The sequence below is a fragment of the Saimiri boliviensis genome, chromosome 3, assembly GCF_048565385.1.
Source record: "Saimiri boliviensis isolate mSaiBol1 chromosome 3, mSaiBol1.pri, whole genome shotgun sequence".
Classification (NCBI taxonomy): domain Eukaryota; kingdom Metazoa; phylum Chordata; class Mammalia; order Primates; family Cebidae; genus Saimiri; species Saimiri boliviensis.
Genome location: NC_133451.1, coordinates 82,802,501 through 82,818,440, shown reverse-complemented (window position 1 = coordinate 82,818,440; position 15,940 = coordinate 82,802,501). Strand labels below are relative to the sequence as shown.

The 15,940-nt window shown below is 36.0% G+C and overlaps 1 protein-coding gene across 12 annotated transcripts in view; it reads left to right on the top strand.

Moving 5' to 3' along the window:
* SNCA (synuclein alpha) overlaps positions 1-15,615 on the top strand; it is a 116,523-nt gene extending 100,908 nt beyond the window's left edge. For 8 of the 12 annotated variants that reach the window (XM_074396443.1, XM_074396445.1, XM_074396442.1 and 5 more), the window contains exons 5-6: positions 10,765-10,848; positions 14,382-15,615. In XM_074396443.1, the coding sequence (XP_074252544.1) occupies positions 10,765-10,848; positions 14,382-14,597 (300 nt within the window). In that variant the 3' untranslated portion in view covers positions 14,598-15,615. The other 4 variants (XM_003924014.3, XM_003924012.3, XM_039468434.2 and 1 more) reach the window with 2 other exon arrangements.
* The last annotated feature ends 325 nt before the right edge of the window (positions 15,616-15,940 follow it).

Below are 15,940 nucleotides of genomic sequence, written 5' to 3'. Positions count from 1 at the left end.
TATCAATGAGAGAAGTTGCAAGGTAGAATAATTGCAACTCCTTTTGAAATCAACTACTATGGTCCTCTGGCTGGGATAGCTAAGCAAAGATATTCCAACCTGAAGGTTGAGATCTACGTGAAGAGTTTTCCATCCAGATCTTCAGGGCCCCTCAAATTTCACTTGGTATCTATTTCTATTAGTATGGAAACTTCTGGTACCTTGGGGTATCACATGCACTTGACTACTTTATTGCTGCTCTAGCTATCTTAAAGCCTTTCTTAGTCTTCTATCTCTTACAGAAGATTCTTCTGGGTTTCAAATCCACTAGTCTTGAAGCTATTGACTTCACTCTCTGCTTTAGAGCCCATCCTTTTGTATATGAGTAGTTTGTTTTGCCTAAAGTACTTTTTCCCAGTCAGATATTAAGTCCAGTTTCTCATCTATTTTTGAAAGCCAACTCCTGGGCTTTGGCTGACTAACATCTTGACAGCATATTTCTTCTTTCCTATGAGCTTTACAGCATTCCCTGGGTTTCTCTAAAATATAAAGGCAGACTCTTTATCTCTTACTTTGTCAAAGCCTACCCTCCCCACTGATTTCTCACCCCGTTGCTAGTTTTAAGACCTACTTCCAAGTATCATTGTATTTGCAAACATGAAATGACTCATTGATTCTGATCTCAACGCAAGAGCAACTCTTTCTCAGCATGACCCATCTTCACATTGCTGATGTCTTATTCAATCACTACCCAAGGGGCTGACCTTCAAGAATCTAATCCATGCAAGCGTAAAACAGTAAACACATTTGAATATACTTTAACATACATAGTAAATTTTACTTATAGAAGAGGAGGATCAGCCCTTTGACATGAAAAGCGAAAATAGTTTATTCCCAGATTTTCTTTGTGTATTCGTATTTTCGAGCAAGTCTATATCCAAGTAACGGAAAAAAGCTGGCAATTGTTGCTGTGCTGTGAAGTCTTATTAGGTGAGTCATCTAATTACATGGCACTGTCATAAATACAGCAGGCACTTCACTGCTTGCTAGGCTTGCCAGAGAAAATGAGGATTTAAGGCAGCATACTACCTCTTTGCTAAATAATGAAATTTTCTTAAAAATGATTTTGTACGAATTTCTGATTTATCCACCTATTTTTTTCCACCTATTATTTTTTAATTTATGGTTGAATGTACTTAAACATGAATTCAGCCATAAAGCTAATAAATAGAATCCAAAAACAACCCCAAATATATTTAACATATTAGCTTTACTCTCTCCTCCACTGCCAAACCTTTTAAAACAGTGAAATACATAGTTTTTCTTTCATCTGTTCCCTTTTTCTCTCCTCTAAGGTGATTGCCAAGACTAAAGAAATAGCTAGAAGGCCAAAAGGCAAGAAAATGAGTAACATGGTAACAGATTATCCAAAGTAGAGCACAGGCCAGGTACAGTGGCTCATGCCTGTAATCCCAGAACTTTTGCAGGCTGATGCAGGAGAATTGCTTGAGTCCAGGAGCTTGAGACCAGCCTAGGCAACATACTGAAATGTCATCTCTACAAAAAATATTTAAAATACTTGAGCATGGAGGTGCAAGCCTATAGTCCCAGCTAGTTGGAAGGCTGAGGCTGGAGGATCGCTTGGGCCCAGGAGTTGGAGACTACAGTGAGCTATGATTGTGTCACGCATTGCAGCCCTGGCAGTAGGGCAAGACCCTGCCTCTAAAAAAAGATAAACAAATTAGAGCATGAACAGCTTCTAAATATATGTTATTTATTTGTAAGACTGGGTTCTCTAAAGGTATCATTTAATTAAAATAGATTTGCATTCTCAATCTGTAGGTATGATTATGTATAATGTATTTAAGACATGACTTACAGCATTCACCAATGTGGTTATTCCCAAGTGATCCAGATGGCTGATGACATAGTGATTTGTAAATATGCTGAGACCCGATTTTAGTAGGTGTATAACATAACTAAGAGAGAGTAAATCCATTTACTGAAAGAAAACCTAGCATATGACCCAGTAACCACATCTTTACTCAGCCTTGTTACTAGGTTTGGCTTAGCATAACATGTATAATTTATGATAAAAATTATACTTGGACTTTTTAATTCTAACGTTCAAAATCTGAGGAAGTGGCACCAGAGATCATCAGTGGTCTACTCTACTTTGTGTGTGTGCGTGTGTATGTGTGTGTGTGTTCCCACATCCTAAAGCATGTCTTGTACAGGTGAGTAGAAAATGTTGATAGAAAATTATAGATTCTGACATCTAAAACACACTAGGTCACTACATTGTTAAAACATGGAATTTTTTTTATCTTGTTATAAAGTCAGGCCAACCAAACCTAAAATACTGCTACATTGAAATAGTGCTGTAGGACTGTACTAGACCTGTCACTCTATAAGACTTACACCTTGCCCTTTCACTTACCTGTTCTCTTTTACATCTACCTCACTAGATGTAATGCTATAATTTATACTCATAATATATTATAATTTATCATGTATTATAATATATTAAATATTATAAATTTTGTTGCAACTCCCCTTGCCTTTTGTCTGCATATTGCCTCAGAAAGAACAGATTGGCTCAATGGACTTCAACCACAGGCGCCTAGTGGCAAATAGCTGTTAATGCTGGGCCTGCCACTTTGATGCATTTATAAAGGTATAAAATATTAAGTGAATCAAGTTCCTTGGTCACTTTAATTCTATCTTAGAACTAAGCCATACTTTTACTTTCCTAAAAATTAAAATTTGAATTTTGACTTAACCATATATAATTGGAAAAGGAGGTGGGGTTCATTCAGTCTACTTTTATCATGCTTCATTACCCTTTGGGCAGAACATGCCAATGTTCATGGCTTCTCATGTGACAGAATATACTTACCAGATGCAATTAAACACTCCTTAGAGTATGTAAATAATAAATATGATCATTACATTATGTTTATATTGTTCTTTCCTGTACATAATAGTAAGACTTAAAATATAGTGTTATTTCTGAAATATGCATGTTGTTTTGATTTTGATGATTAAACAGCAGTTTTTTGAAATCTTACATTTTTTAACAAAATATGTAGCTTTTCCAAAACAAGGCCTCAAAAATTCGTATAAGACTCAGAGTTGTTCTTTACATAGATCTCTTAAAAAGGCAGAGGATTTATATGAGAAACCAAAATATCAAAAGTTTAATTCCATTTTTTAAAAATAAAATTCCTTACTTAGCTTTCTTTGAAAATTAAGATTAATTTGATTTTTGAATCAGATGCCCTTTGCTCCCCACCCCAAAATGGCATTATGAGCAGACTAGGAATTGACAATAGAAAATAGAACATGTGGAATATATATTTATCTTGCTTTTTAACAAGATTTTCATGTCTGCCTCCTTCATTTTTGAGTGTATCAATAAAATACATGATAATTATCTTAGTGAAATATACTATCTACATACACTGTGTATGGAATATTCACATTTTTGAAACATCTATGCTATTTTTATTTAAATAGGAGATCTAGGCTTGATTTCATTTTGGAACACTGGTGTGTGCTTAAGTTGAACTTTTTTTTCCTCTTAAGTCAAAGTTCTTGTTTATTTTTTTCTTTTATCTTTTGGTTTTTATCTCTCTCCTTCATCCTCATGATGAGAGCTGTTGAGTGAAGGTATTAATTCCATTATTTGAGGCTAAGTGACATTGTTTAACAATGAAGCAAAACAGTGGTTCTACCCAAAACGTCTTCCAGTGTAAAAGCAGTGGAGAAAAGAGAAAGTGTGCTTCTACTGCTTTGAATGTTTAAGGCCATGAAAGTTGATCATACAAATTGGGTCATTCTTGTTACACCCAACTAAAACAGTCAAGAAGCCAGGGAGGAAAAGCATTCAAGAAATATCACATTGCTCCAAAAGTGTAATTTTCTACAAGTCCAGATGCTGAAACTGCCTGTTGTAACCTGGAACCAGTCTTATCTGTAACTGCTGAAATAACTTGCTGCAACTCCAGGACTAATTTTGCCCATCACTTTCACTCACCAATTGAAGCTTATCAGCTCCCCAGAACCTTTCTAAAGCCAATGAACTTTCTTAAAGAGCAATGTGTACTATTTCTCTCTTTTAGAACACCTCCAACCTCCTCTTTGTTCTTTGGATATAATATGCTAAGGACCAACCAGCCTCAAATTTCAATTTTTCTTCTCACATAAAAAGTTAAATTTAGAAATTTCTCTCTATATTTCTGACTCTGACAAAGCATAGATACCAAATAATTGATGAAACCTTGCCATTGTAACGATTGCCATGAATTACTTTCCAGTGTCTTTAGATAACCCTCGCCATTTGCCAACCTTTGATGGACTTCAAAATAAACATATCTTTTCTAAAAACATTTATTCACACTGAGAGCAAGTACACTGGTATACTCTCTATTAAATTGTACCACAGAGTTTACAAATAATTGGTGATGTCCAGCAGTGGTTTCCAAGGAACATACTTAACAAGACATTCACAAGGCCCTACAAATTTGCATTTTTAACAACAACCTCAGATGATTCTAGAAGAGTGTGGTTTAGAAAGTAATTTTTACCTTTATTATGTGTCATTTTAAGCATATAATAAAGTTATAAACCATGGAATTGAACACAGATAACTTCCTTACAGAAAGTATTACTAGATATCTAAATACAATATGGTACAAAACATGAAATCTAAAAAGATTACGTAAATTCTGTAGTTGTATTCCTAAAGACAGTAGCTGAAATTTTTTCCTACTTTTCCTTGTATAATTTCCCTTTTCCTTCATTTTCACTTTCCTAGAATTATACTCCCCAGTAAACTCTTAGCAGTGAAGCCTCATCTCATGATCTGTTTTATAGAGCACTTCAGCTGGGACAAGCACCAGATGGTAATCGGTTATATCAGCTATTCAACACTACAGGTTTATTTAAAAAGAACTTGAATAGGATTTTTAGGGTGAAAGAGGTCAGTCTCAGCCATTTCTGTTTCCTAGTAAAATGTAGCTTTTAAGGCTTTCCTTATTAGCAATGGAGGGCCATTCCATTGTAATTTTTTGATAACCATTTTTCTTTCCATGTGTCAAATACAGAGATAAGATACTGAACTGAGGCTATTTCACTGTTTGTAAAACATCCCACTTGAAAAAAAAGACCACAGATATTCCGGGATAGTGCCTAGTAGAGAAAGAATAAAAGGTATTTTCTTGTTATATCTCTATATCCTGCTCTGTAGGTTTGCTTATTAATCATACAGGCATGTACCAAAGTCCAGACATTTTTCTCATTTATTTTATCCCTAACATATTCTGGGTTAATATAATATCACAATGAAACTTTGAAAAAAAAATGGATTGTTTCAAAAGTGTTCAACATTTGTTGTATTGGTAGATATCTTATTCTTGTTTGTGATAAAAATAAATGGCAGGTACATTTCATACCTTCAAGTATGATTACATTCTGAAAATGAGTCATTAATACTCATAAAAAGAATATTTTAAAGTTCTTTTTTGTGACGGTCAAACTATAATTAGGCACAGCTGTAAACTGGAGTTGAAATTTAATAAGATATTTCTTTATAGAGAACATTTAATGTTTTTAGAGATAGGATTATGAAACAATAAATATAAAGGTATAGGGATAAAATTGTGTCTGATGATCATATGAAGTGTTTGTTGTTATATTCTCTCTTGGAATAGCTGCCAAATATTTTAGTATGCATAAAATCTATTAGTATTATGGAGTCAACAAATTTAGATCACATAATCATGTTGAAGAAAACAAATTATAGAAAAATAAGTATTAAAATATACATATGGTAGTCTTCCTTTATCCGCAGGGGATACATTCTGAAACCCCCAGTAGGACACCTGAAATTGAGGATAGTAGCAAACCCTACATATACTATGTTTTTTCAAATGCTTATGTACCTATGAAAAAGTTTAACTTACAAACTAGGCACAATAAGAGATTAACAACAATAACTAATAACAAAATAGAACAATTATAATAATATACTGTAATAAAAGTTATGTGGGTATGGTATGGTCTAGCTCTCTCTCTCTCTCTCTCTCTCTCGCTCGCTCGAGTATTTTTGAGCTGCAGTTGATGGTGGGTAACCGAAACTATGGAAAACAAAACCACGGATAAGCACGGGCGCAGTGGCTGATGCCTGTAATCCCAGCACTTTGGGAGGCCAAGGCGGGTGGATCACCTTGAGGTCAGGAGTTTGAGACCAGCCTGGCCAACATGGAGAAACCCCATCTCTATTTAAACACACACACACACACACACACACACACACACACACACACAGATGAAAGGAGAAAAGGAGACTACTATATATACTTTTTAAAACTGATGAAAGATTAAACTCTTGTTTCTTCTATACCCAACCCATTTCCCCCCACCCAAACCTAGATAGTTTTAAAGCAAATACATAGACATCTTATTTGTTCTGTAAACATTTGATTAATTTGCAAAAATTAAGAACTCTTTTTAAAATAAAACTGCAACATATTACACACCTAAACAAATAAACAGTAATTCTTTTTTTATTTTTTTTGAGACGGAGTTTCACCCTTGTTACCCAGGCTGGAGTGCAATGGCGCAATCTCGGCTCACCGCAACCTCCGCCTCCTGGGCTCAGGCAATTCTCCTGCCTAAGCCTCCTGAGTAGCTGGGATTACAGGCACGCGCCATCATGCCCCGCTAGTTTTTTTGTATTTTTAGTAGAGACGGGGTTTCACCATGTTGACCAGGATGGTCTCGATCTCTCGACCTCGTGATCCACCCGCCTCGGCCTCCCAAAGTGCTGGGATTACAGGCTTGAGCCACTGCGCCCGGCCTAACAGTAATTCTTAAATATCCAATCAGTGTTCAAATTTCCCCAACTACCTCATATGTGTTTTCCATTTGCTTATACTGGGATCCCACTAAGAATGAAATAAAGTTCTTAGATTGCAGTTGGCTAATGCTCTCTCACTTCTGCTTCAATCTATAGGTTCCCACTAACTTCCTTTACTTTGCAATTTACTTGTTGAAATTATACATACTATTTGTCTTGTGTAGTTTTTCACAGTACAAAATTTGCTGATTGTAGCCAGTGATGTGAGGAGTGAACATGTTTTTCAGCCCCTTATATTTGCTGTAAGTTGTCAGTAATAGCTAAATGTGAATCAAATTCAAATTCAGATCACATAGAACCTTTTTTTTTTTTTTTTTTTTTTTTTTTTTTTTTTTTTTGAGACGGAGTCTTGTTCTGTCGCCAGGCTGGAGTTCAATGGTGTAATCTTGGCTCACTGCAATCTCTGCCTCCCAGGTTTAAGTGATTCCCCTACCTCAGCCTCCGGAGTAGCTGGGACTACAGGTGTGCACCACCACATCCGGCTAATTTTTTGCATTAGAGTAGACACAGGGTTTCACCATGTTGACCTGGATGGTCTCCATCTCCTGACCTCATGGAACACTTTAATAATTGAACAAAGGAACGCTTAATAGCAGTTACACCATTAGGATGTCCTGATTCAACATCTAGGTTGTAAACCCTATTGTTGATATGGACTCTAGAATAGAGTCCATTGCACTGTTATCCCTAGGGTAACTTGTTCTGATTTGATGAAGTTATTGGGTCAATAAATAATAGCCCACTTATACTAGGACGGTCTTGGTTTAAGATAGCCATGTGTATGTACTTCTGTCAGAGGGCACATAATACAGTAAATCTTCACTTAACTTCATCACTAGTTTTTTGGAAACTAAGACTTGGAGCAAAACAGCATAACAAGACCAGTTTTATCATTGGCTAATTGATATAAGCAAGAATTAAGTTCCAACAGCAAATTTCTGGTCACAAAAACACCATCAAACTCCTAAATAAAGACCGAATCACTTCTGATATTAAACACAGAAATAAATGTGAGCTGTATATACGTTTAAGAAGATTAAAACAAGTCAAACAACTTACCTAATTATTCCAGTAGAGCCCGCAGGTGGCTGGAGCCTATCCTAGCAGCTCAGGGAACAATACCGGAACCCACCCCGGACAGGATGCTATTCCATCATTCAGGGCTCTCTCGCACACACCCACTCACCCAGGCTGGAACCATGTAGACACACACACTCACCTAACCCGCACTTCTGCCTACATCCTTCAAAGTTCAGCCAAATAACATATAAACATATTCAATAATATCCACCAGTCTTAGTTCTGCCTGAACAACTCCTTTTTTATCACCAAACAACAAACAGGCTAGGTCCGCCATATTTACTTTTCTGGTCCATATATAAATTTTCTAACAAATTATATTAGAAAATCAAATCTCAGTCAGTTTCAGAATTCATAGAAAGAGAAAATTTGCCTTATTTCCCTCCTACTTGGCTATCCTAACTAATTGAAATATTAATGAGAAAGTTAACGATGTCATTTCCTTTTCCCAGTTGTAAAGAAGGTTTTGGTGCCCCATTTGATCACTGAGGCTAACTGACGCTCAGAAAAAGCACAGGGAATGTCTCAGCATCACATACGCTCTGACATCTAGGGAAGCTAGGACTTGAGGTCAAGTCCTGTGACTTGGAAGGTCTTGTGCGTAGCCACCCAGCAGCAGAGCCCCATCCTTGACTTGTACCAAGAAGTGAAAACACTATGAAAACAATATCTTTACCCACATTTTTAAATGAGGTAGTTTGGGGTGGTTTACATTTTATTTAACTTATATATTGTTTGGATATTTTTAGTTTATAAAAAGGGCATTGGCAAGGGCAGAATGATTGGTAAGCTTCTCTGCCTGGCTACCATAAGCATGCCCTTTATTTTGACCTTTTCTTACTGTCTGCCATTTCCTTATCCTTTTGTGTCCCTGTCAGTCACTTCCATGCAAAGACATGGGGAGGCTTGCTTACATTAGACATGTGGTTAAAAATAAGCCACATTGGCTGAGGAATTATTTGATCTCTTCCTTTAAGTACACTTAGGCTCAAATTGCCTCTCTACTACTTGAATTTTCAGTCAACTTTATCTTATTATAATTACTTCGCTGAAATAAATGCAAAGCAACAAAAGATATTTAGTTAAGATACCAACAAAGCCATAACCATTTTAAGCTGAGTTTTGTAGTTTTCTTTGTCTAGGAAGAGACACTAGAAAAACTTTCTGGCTGGGTGCAGTAGCTCACACCTGTAATTCCAGCACTTTGGGAGGCCGAGATGAGTGAATCACCTGAGGTCAGGAGTTCGAGACCAGCCTTGCTAACATGGTGAAATCCTGTTTCTACTAAAAATACAAAACATTAGCCGGGCATGCTGGCATGTGCCTATAATCTCAGCTACTCGGGAGGCTGAAGCAGGAGAATTGCCTGAACCCAGAAGGCAAAGGTTGCAGTGACAGGGACCCGAAATCATGCCATTGCACTGCAGCTTGGACAACAAGCATGACACTTCGTCTCTAAATAAATAGGACAATTTTCTGACTATGTATTTAATTCTTTTCCTCCAATATATATAGTCTCAGTCTTCAAATTTCAGAAAAGAATTTGTTTCTTCGTTGTCATTTAAAAATAATGTATTAACCGCATGTTCTCACTCATAAGTGGGTGTCGAACAATGAGAACACACAGACACAGGGAGGGGAACATCACACAGCAGGGCCTACCAGAGGGTGGAGGAATAGGGCAGGGATAGCAGGAGGTAGGAGTATTGGGGAGGGATAGCATTAGGAGAAATACCTAATGTAGATGACGGGGCGAAGTATGCAGCAAATCATCATGGCACATGTATACCTATGTAACAAACCAGCACTTTCTGCACATGTACACCAGAACTTGAAGTATAATAAATAAATTTTTAAAACTGTGTTAAATATTATGCTTTTATATTATAAATGATCATAAAAGTCAAATTAACATACATAACTATCCAACAAAATAACTTTCATATTTTATTGTGTTTTCCTCCAAATGTTTACCTTTGCATCTGAATTCTGCATAGGTTGTATCTGCAATATAGACAACACTTTATAGCCTGCTAAATATTATACCATAAATAGTTGCTACATAATTCTTGGGTAATAGTAATACGTGTCTTTATCATAACCTACTGAGTAGTTGAATTATTTTTTTTTTTTTCGAGACAAGGTCTCTCTCTGTCACCCAGGCTGGAATGCAGTAGCATGAACATAGCTCACTGTAGCCTTGACTTCCTAGGCTCAAGTGATCTTCCTGCCTCAGCTTCCCACTGGGACTACAGATAGGCATGTGCTACCATGCCCAGCTATTTATTTGTATCGTCAGTAGAGATGAGTTTTCATTGTGTTGTACAGGCTGGTCTTGAACTCCTGGACTCAGAAGATCCAGCTGCCTCAGCCACTCAAAGTGCTGGGATCACAGGTGTGAACCACCATACCCAGCAATAATTTTTAAACTCTTCATTATTCATTCAACATTTAGTTAACAATTTTAAAAATTTTGTTTCCTGCCATCATTGATCTTGTGAAAAATATCTTTGGACTATAGCTGTGGATTATTTCCCAAATAGTGAATTATTTGAGCAAGATTTTAAATGCTTTGAGTGTTGGTAGCCCATATTGCCACAGTGTAATGCCCGAAGGCATTACAAAGCTTAGAATGCCAGTAAGTAATATTAAGGTATGCCATTTTCAACATCCCTGACCAACATCCCTCTACATAAGATTTTTCCAAACCATGGTTCTGATTTTTAAAAGTGAAAAATACTACTTAATCATGTTCTTTTTGTGCTTCTCACTTTAAATATTAGAGTGAAGAAGGAGCCCCACAGGAAGGAATTCTGGAAGATATGCCTGTGGATCCTGACAATGAGGCTTATGAAATGCCTTCTGAGGTAGGAGTCCAAGCTGAATCTAACAGACAGGACCAAAACCCTGTCACTGTCACATTTTCCTTACATGAGTGCTTAATGAGAATCATTTGCTCTCTACGTGCTCACTATGTGGACAACTTGCAAGCTAAGCATGGTATTTACATTTTTTTTAAAAAAAAAAAGAGGAGGAGGAGGAAGATAAGGAAGAGAAGGAGAGGAAGACAAAAATTATATGTAGTCCACATAGCTTAAAATATTTACTACTTGGCCCTTTACAGGAAAAGTTTGCTAACCCCTGCATTAGAGAATTATATTTTTAGAAACTTTGCATTCTAAAATTAATTTCTAAATGGAATGTTAGGGAAATCAATGGAACACCAAAGGAAGGTAATTATTTTTGACCATACATTTCCAGTGGGATGATTGCATAGTAAAATAAAAGTTACCCACAGAAGTTATAAAATAAAAAGATAAATGTATGATTTGCAGCAATTGATATATTTCCAGTGTAACACTTTTAAAAACTTAACTTGATTGTTAATTTTATTTTGGTTGAAAATAAAAGTACCTTTAATAGAAAATGTATCAAAAGGGAAATTAGAAAATACCGTTAGATGAATCAAACTGACCCAAGAAGAAATAGTAAGTCTGAATAGATCTGTAACACAGTGAAGAGATTAAATTAGTAATTAAAAAAAAAAAAAAAACCTACCTGCAAAGAAAATCCCAGGTGGAGATGGCATCACTGGTAAATGCTACCAAACATTTATAGAAGAATTAATACTAATTAATTAACACCACTTAGTATCTCTTACAAAACATAGAAGAGAAGAAGACATTTCCCAACTTATTCTATGCAATCAATATTACCCTAATAATCAAAACCAAATGAAGAGATTATGAAACAAGAAACTACATAATGGTTCCATTAAAAATTGTGTTCAAGTATGTTATAGTTAAGTCATGTATTATTCTTCATGGCATTATTAAAGGCATAACAAGGCTAGGCGCAGTGGCTCATAACTGTAATCCCAGCACTTTGTGAGCCAAAGTGTGCAGGTTACTTGAGACCAGGAGATCGAGACCAGTCTGGCCAGTGTGGTGAAACCCCATCTCTACTAAAAATACAAAAATTAGCCGGGCATGTTGGTGCACTCCTATAGTTCCAGCTACTTGTGAGTCTGAGGCATGAAAGTTGCTTGAACCCAGAAGGCAGAGGTTGCAGTGAACTGAGATGGTGCCTGTGCACTCCAGCCTGGGCAATAGAGAATGACTCTGTCTCAAAAAAAAGGCATATTAATAATAATCCCATTTATAGAAATTGAGATTAAACTGTTTGTTTGCCTAATAAGAATTTCCAATATAGAGTAATTGACATTACCATAAGGAGTTTACAGTCTGGTAGGGTTGATGAAAAAAATATAAATTCATTCATTCATTTCTTCATTATGATTCCTTTAAGAAACATTATTGATTATCTCCTATGCAACAGGCATCACAGGAGCAAAAATATACAAGATATACTAGAAAGCGTAAAATTTTAAAGGATCTGTTTCAATATATCAGGAGAAGTTTTATTGAGGAGGTAACGTTGATCTGCGTGGGAAAGGGTAAGAGTGATAGGTCAAAATGAACAGAGGACATTCTGGCACAAGGGAATATCAGAAGCAAAGGCATGTATGTCTGAGAATGCACATGATATGTCTGAAAACAGTGAATAATTATGATTCAAGCTTAAGAACAAAGAGAGTGGTGATAGATTGAAGTTGCAGCTATGGGTCAAAGACAAATTGTAGAGTATTAGGACAATCTTGTCATTTAAGTTTGTCTTTTATTCAGAAATCAGCTTGAGTTATTGAAGATATACTTATTTGTTTGTTTTTAAGTAGAATCCTGATATTATTAGAGTTGCTCTTTAGAAGGAATAATCTGACCCCTTTAATGAAATTCATTAATTTTTGTATTGTGGATGTTATCCAGATATTGTATGGAGAGCTTCAGGTTTGAAATACAAGTAATAATTGAAGCCATAGATGAAGACGAAATTTTCAACTGGGAGAGTGAAAGTGAGGAAAACATACCTTGCCTTCAAATGTCTTAATTTCCTTCTGAGAATGAGAGGATCTTATCCCTGGAAAAGGCTTTACAGACTGCTTGATTTTGTTCTCACATTTTACAGTTGAAGAAACTGAGAACCAGATAGTCCAACTTATTTGTCCTACCAAACTAGGTATATGATCATTAAATGGCACATGTGGATTAGCACCTAGATATTTTAACTCTTGACTACTACCATAATTCACTTCTATATGTGACAGGAAAGACAAAACTATTAAAAATAAAATAGTGCTTGTTGCAGAATGTTTGCAAAAACGTTGAATGTAAACTTTAACTGTAAGTGGTGAGCCATTGCCTATCTCATTTGCTGTCAGTGCTGATGCCTGATTGAACCTTACGCTAACAATGCGTGCTGTCTTTTTATTTTTCTAATATTAGGAAGGGTATCAAGACTATGAACCCGAAGCCTAAGAAATAACTTTGCTCCCAGTTTCTTGAGATCTGCTGACAGACGTTCCATCCTGTACAAGTGCTCAGTTCCAATGTGCCCAGTCATGACATTTCCCAAAGTTTTCACAGTGTATTTTGAAGTCTTCCATCAGCAGTGATTGAAGTATCTGTACCTGCCCGCACTCAGCATTTCGGTGCTTCCCTCTCACTGAAGTGAATACATGGTAGCAGGGTCTTTGTGTGCTGTGGATTTTGTGGCTTCAATCTATGATGTCCAAACAAATTAAAAACACCTAAGTGACTACCACTTATTCCTAAATCCTCACTATTTTTTTGGTTGCTGTTGTTCAGAAGTTGTTAGTGATTTGCTATCACATATTATAAGATTTTTAGGTGTCTTTTAATGATTCTGTCTAAGAATAATGATGTAGTGTGAAACTTGTTAATATATATAATACTTAAAAATATGTGAGCATGAAACTATGCACCTATAAATACTATGAAATTTTACCGTTTTGTGATGTGTTTTATTAACATGTTTGTATATAAATCATAAGAATTAGAATAAAATGTAATCTCATTACGAAAAATATTTTATTTTTATCCCATCTCACTTTAATAATAAAAATCACGCTTATAAGCAACAGGAATTGAGAACTGACACAGTGGACTTAAATATAAAGTTCTTAATAGCCATTTGAAGAACGAGGAATTTTAGAGGAGGTAGAGAAAATGGAACATTAACCCTTCACTGGGAATTCCCTGAAGCAAAACTGCTGGAAGTGTTTTTTGGTGTGCACTCGTGCCTTAAGTGGCTGTGATTTAAAAAAAAAAAAAAGTGGATTTCAGGAAACTAAGCAGTGTAAAAGGTGATTTTTGATTACATCCTCTTGAAAGATCCATAAGACACATTAGCACATATTAGCACATTCAAGGCTCTGAGAGAATGCAGTTAACTTTGTTTAACTCGGAATTCCCCACTTTTAATTTTTTTAATCATCAGAATTCTCTCTCTCTTTTTCTCTCACTCTCTTTTTTTTTTCCAGGAAATGCCTTTAAACGTCTTTGGGAATTACCAGAGTCACCTTAAAGAAGATCAGCTCTCTAGATTGATAAAAATCTCATGGGCTCCTTTAAATGTTGCCAAATATGTGAATTCTAGGATTTTTCCTTGGGAAATGTTTTCCCTTTCGGGAAAGATCTATTACTCCCCAGGGGTGCTGAAAATAAACTTGATTCTAAAAAAACTCTATATAAATTAATCTTAAAATTATTTAGTTTCTCTTTTTAATTATTCCAGAGACAACAGGCATAGTCATTTTAAAAAGTCACTAGTAGAAAGTATAGTTTCAAGACAGAATATTCTAGACATGCTAGCAATTTATATGTATTCATGAGTAATGTGATATATATTGGGCATTGGCGAGAAAGGAAGGAGGAATGAGTGACTATAAGGATGGTTACCATAGAAACTTCCTTTTTTACCTAATTGAAAAGAGACTACTATGGAGTGCTAAGCTGCATGCGTCATCTTACACTAGAGAGAAATGGTAAGTTTCTTGTTTTATTTAAGTAATATTCAAGCAAAGAAAGAATTTGTTATCGAATTGTGTATTTCAGGAAGGCTAGAAAAATGGCTGTTAGGATATATTTTAAATCTACCTAAAGCAGCATATTTAAAAAAACAAAAAATATTGGAATTAAAATTAAAAGTTAGAGGACAGAACTAGACTGATAGCAGTGACCTAGAACAATTTGAAATTAGTAAAGTTGTGACCATGAATTTAAGCACTTATATGGATACAAATTCTCCTTTAAAGTGTTTCTTCCCTTAACATTTATCAGGCAGTTACTTATGAGCAGTGAATTATTTTCTGTATCTTAATAGTTTATTTGAGACCAAGCACTTAAACAAAAAGTTCTGTAAGTCATATAAGCCTTTACAGGAAGCTTGTCTCATATTCACTCCTGAGACATTCACCTGCCAAGTGTCCTGAGGATCAGTCCAGTCCTAGATTTATTTTGCAGACAAACATTCCCTCAAGTCTGAGATATTCAGCCTCAAATGACTCCACAGTGGGCATTACCAAAACAGTTCAGAGTGCACTTTGGCACACAGTTGGGAGCAGAACAATCTAACATGTGGTTTGGCATTCCAAGTTGGGTCTTTTTCAGAATCTCTCCACTAGTGCGAGATGCAAATATGTTTCCTCATCTTTCTGACTCATCCAGTATGTAGCTATTTGTGACACAATAAATATATACATATATGAAAATATATATTTGGTTTCTGACTCCAGTTCTTACAAAGAGCTCCTAAAACCCTTATAATTTCCTGAGTGGTAGGGGTGCTAGGGTCATCTTTTGTTCTAATATTTGGTCTTTGACCCTGCTCTGACACAGAGCTCCTAAGCCTCTGGGTGAAAGTAGCATCTCTTCTTCTAATGAGGTGACTCTTGCTAGGTTCCTGGAGGGGGGCTGGTCACCAGAAAGGTCAAGCCATGATCAGAAGCTTGAAACTTTTAGCCCCATTCCCATCCTCTGGGGACAGGTGAGAAGAGGAGCTGGAGATCAGTAAGCAATCATGCTTCCATGATGAAGACTC